Genomic DNA, 2,700 nt, shown 5'->3' with positions numbered 1-2,700 from the left:
AACCCTTCACAAAATGTTTGATGAGTGCATATGGAAGCTAATGCTGACATAAAAGACGCTCACGCAATGGAGGCATACAAGGCGATCACGCTAATACTGCACACTTTCTTCTTCTGCTTCATTCCTACTTCATCTATAAAATATAAAACTTCTGATATTATTAAACCAAGTTATTCTATCACAAGTTAATGATACTATGTTGTCTGCAGCTGGAAATTTTGACGCTCAATGCTTCAATTTGAAAACTCGCAAATGAAATACTTTGGTACAAAACTATTATCGCCTGGGACCTATGTTTGGGTTGCCAATAGAGATTCTTCAATACAAAACTCAACACCAATTCTAAAACTAACATATCAAGGATATGGTATTATTATTATTCTTAATGGTCCTAGAAGCATTGTGGTGAAACCGGTCTTGTCTTTAGATTGATGAAACCATGTTGTGAAAGATGGAGAAAAGTTTGTGGTAAAATTTTGATTACTTTGGCGACCATTTTCATGCAAAAAAAGAAGCTTAAGACAATTTAATAAATGATCCTTATAGGTCTCTTACATCTTAGAAAAGTGTAGAAGATCCTTCCATTGGTAAGTTTTCTTATTACATGGATTTTCATGATTTTAGGTAGAGCAATGCTATATGTCTAGAAAAAAAACATCAAGAATTCTTCAAGAATAAAGAGCAGCCAATCACAATGCACTATTTGCCACAATTCAAGGAGGTGTGGCTGAAAAATAGGAAGTGGACAAATATATCATGCAATTAAAACTTGCCAACTGTGTCTTGAAAAATTCTTGATGCTATTTTTCTAGAGAAGTAGTATTTTCCTTTTAGGTAATAAAAAAGGAAAAACTTTATTTAGTAGAGGGAGGGCCATGGAATGGCCCTTCTTTTGGTTAGTTTTCTTAGGATAATATCATGGACTCAAAATGGATCAGTGTGTAATAAATTTTACTTTTTGAAGGAAATGAACAAGTATTTTAACATAACAAGTGTGGAGAGTATAATTCAAACTTCTTTTAAGGGATGAAAGTGTAATTTACTCTATAAAAATATTTGAGATAAGAGAGAGAGAGAGAGAGAGAGAGAGAGAGAGAGAGAGAGAGAGAAACTAGTGTAGGCTATGGAAGTTACATACATAGATTGATAGATAGCCTCTGTTTCAGTTTTATTTCTTTTGATCAAACAATTCACTGTAGCAGTTGTTGAGAATGGCACAGGAGAGCGATGGGGAACACGGACACGACACCATTTCTTCTAAGTCACTCACGGTGGAAACAACAAAAACTCAGAGGCAGAGATTGACTCACGGTGGAACCCTAACATGCCCACCTCCAGAGCTTCCCACTCTACCTTTCGATCTCCTGCCTGAGATTCTTTGTAGGCTTCCTGTCAAATTACTCGGACAGCTTCGGTGTCTCTGTAAGTCCTTCAATTCTCTTTTCTCTGATCCCAAATTCGCAAAGAAACACCTTCAATTGTCAACCAAGCGCCACCATCTCATGGCAACCTCCATGAACAACTTGTGTAAGTACGTTCAATATGATACCCCAATCCCCTCTGTTTTTTCTACTTCTCCCGATGTTACCCAGACACAACTTTACCCTCCTAATAGTATCAGAGATCGATTTAACTATGTGACCGTGATGTGCTCTTGCGATGGCATATTATTCGGTGAGGTCAATGTTGGTTCTTATTTTTTGTGGAATCCTTCCATTAGAAAATTTAAGTTATTGCCTCCTTTAGAAATTCCACGCCAAGATGTTCTTTTTAACATAAGCTTTGGGTATGATCGTTTCATTGATAATTATAAGGTGATTGTTGTTTCTGAAAAAAATGAAGTTTTTATTAATACTTTGAGGTCCAAATATTGGAGAAGAATCGGGGACATCCCAAATGATTACATCATTACAGGAAAGGGAAGATTTGTGAGTGACACTGTTAATTGGCTGGAAATCGTTGTTCCAAATATGCATTTCATTGTTTCTCTTGATTTAGAGAACGAGTCATATCAAGAGCTTCTTCTACCTGATTCTGAGAATGATTTATGGGTATTGGGTGTGGTGAGGGATTGTTTGTGTCTCTTTGCAATTAGTGACAAGTTTTTCGATGTTTGGATTATGAAGGAGTATGGAAATAAAGAGTCTTGAACAAAATTGTACAGTGTTCCTGCCATCCAAGTTCGGGGTTTCAAAGCCTTTGATGCTTTATATATTTCTAAGGATGACCAACTGTTGCTGAAGTTTTTTAAGGTGGGAAGTGGTGATCTGAAGTTGGTTGTTTACGATTCCAAGACTGGTACTTCGAATATTCTTAAGTTTCAAAACAACTATCATCATATGTGTCCAATAGTCTACATTGAGAGTTTGATATCACCTTAAGCTGGGATTCAACTACAAAATATATGGTTAGTATTTTACTTTAATATTGTTGAATCACTGTTTATCAAATTTTGATGAAATCTTTAGGTTAAACATAGCTTTTATTTTAAATAGTTTGGTTAATTTGAGTTGTTGATTCTCTTGCATATTCCATTATATTTTAAATAGTTCAAAATCGAAAATTTCATTAAATGGTTTGAAATTTTTTTAATACTATTGTGATGTCATTTTGTAATCAACATCGAATATTCAATTTTAGCACATACGTTGATTTGAATATTAGTAATTAGTTGTTATTAGATGGTGGTAGTTAGAGGAT

General features: G+C 34.9%; 1 protein-coding gene across 1 annotated transcript; it reads left to right on the top strand.

The window, feature by feature from the left end:
- The first annotated feature begins 1,189 nt into the window (after nt 1–1,189).
- LOC146936714 (F-box/kelch-repeat protein At3g06240-like) lies at nt 1,190–2,404 on the top strand. The gene has a single exon (XM_085757733.1). The coding sequence runs from the start codon at nt 1,212–1,214 to the stop codon at nt 2,148–2,150; it is 939 nt and encodes a 312-aa protein (XP_085613859.1). The 5' UTR covers nt 1,190–1,211; the 3' UTR covers nt 2,151–2,404.
- Nucleotides 2,405–2,700: the final 296 nt, after the last annotated feature.

This window comes from Medicago sativa, chromosome 3 (assembly GCF_051527215.1).
Source record: "Medicago sativa cultivar Bolivia chromosome 3, Bolivia_mono, whole genome shotgun sequence".
NCBI lineage: Eukaryota > Viridiplantae > Streptophyta > Magnoliopsida > Fabales > Fabaceae > Medicago > Medicago sativa.
Note: the sequence above shows the minus strand (reverse complement) of the source record. Positions and strands in the feature narration are given on the sequence as shown.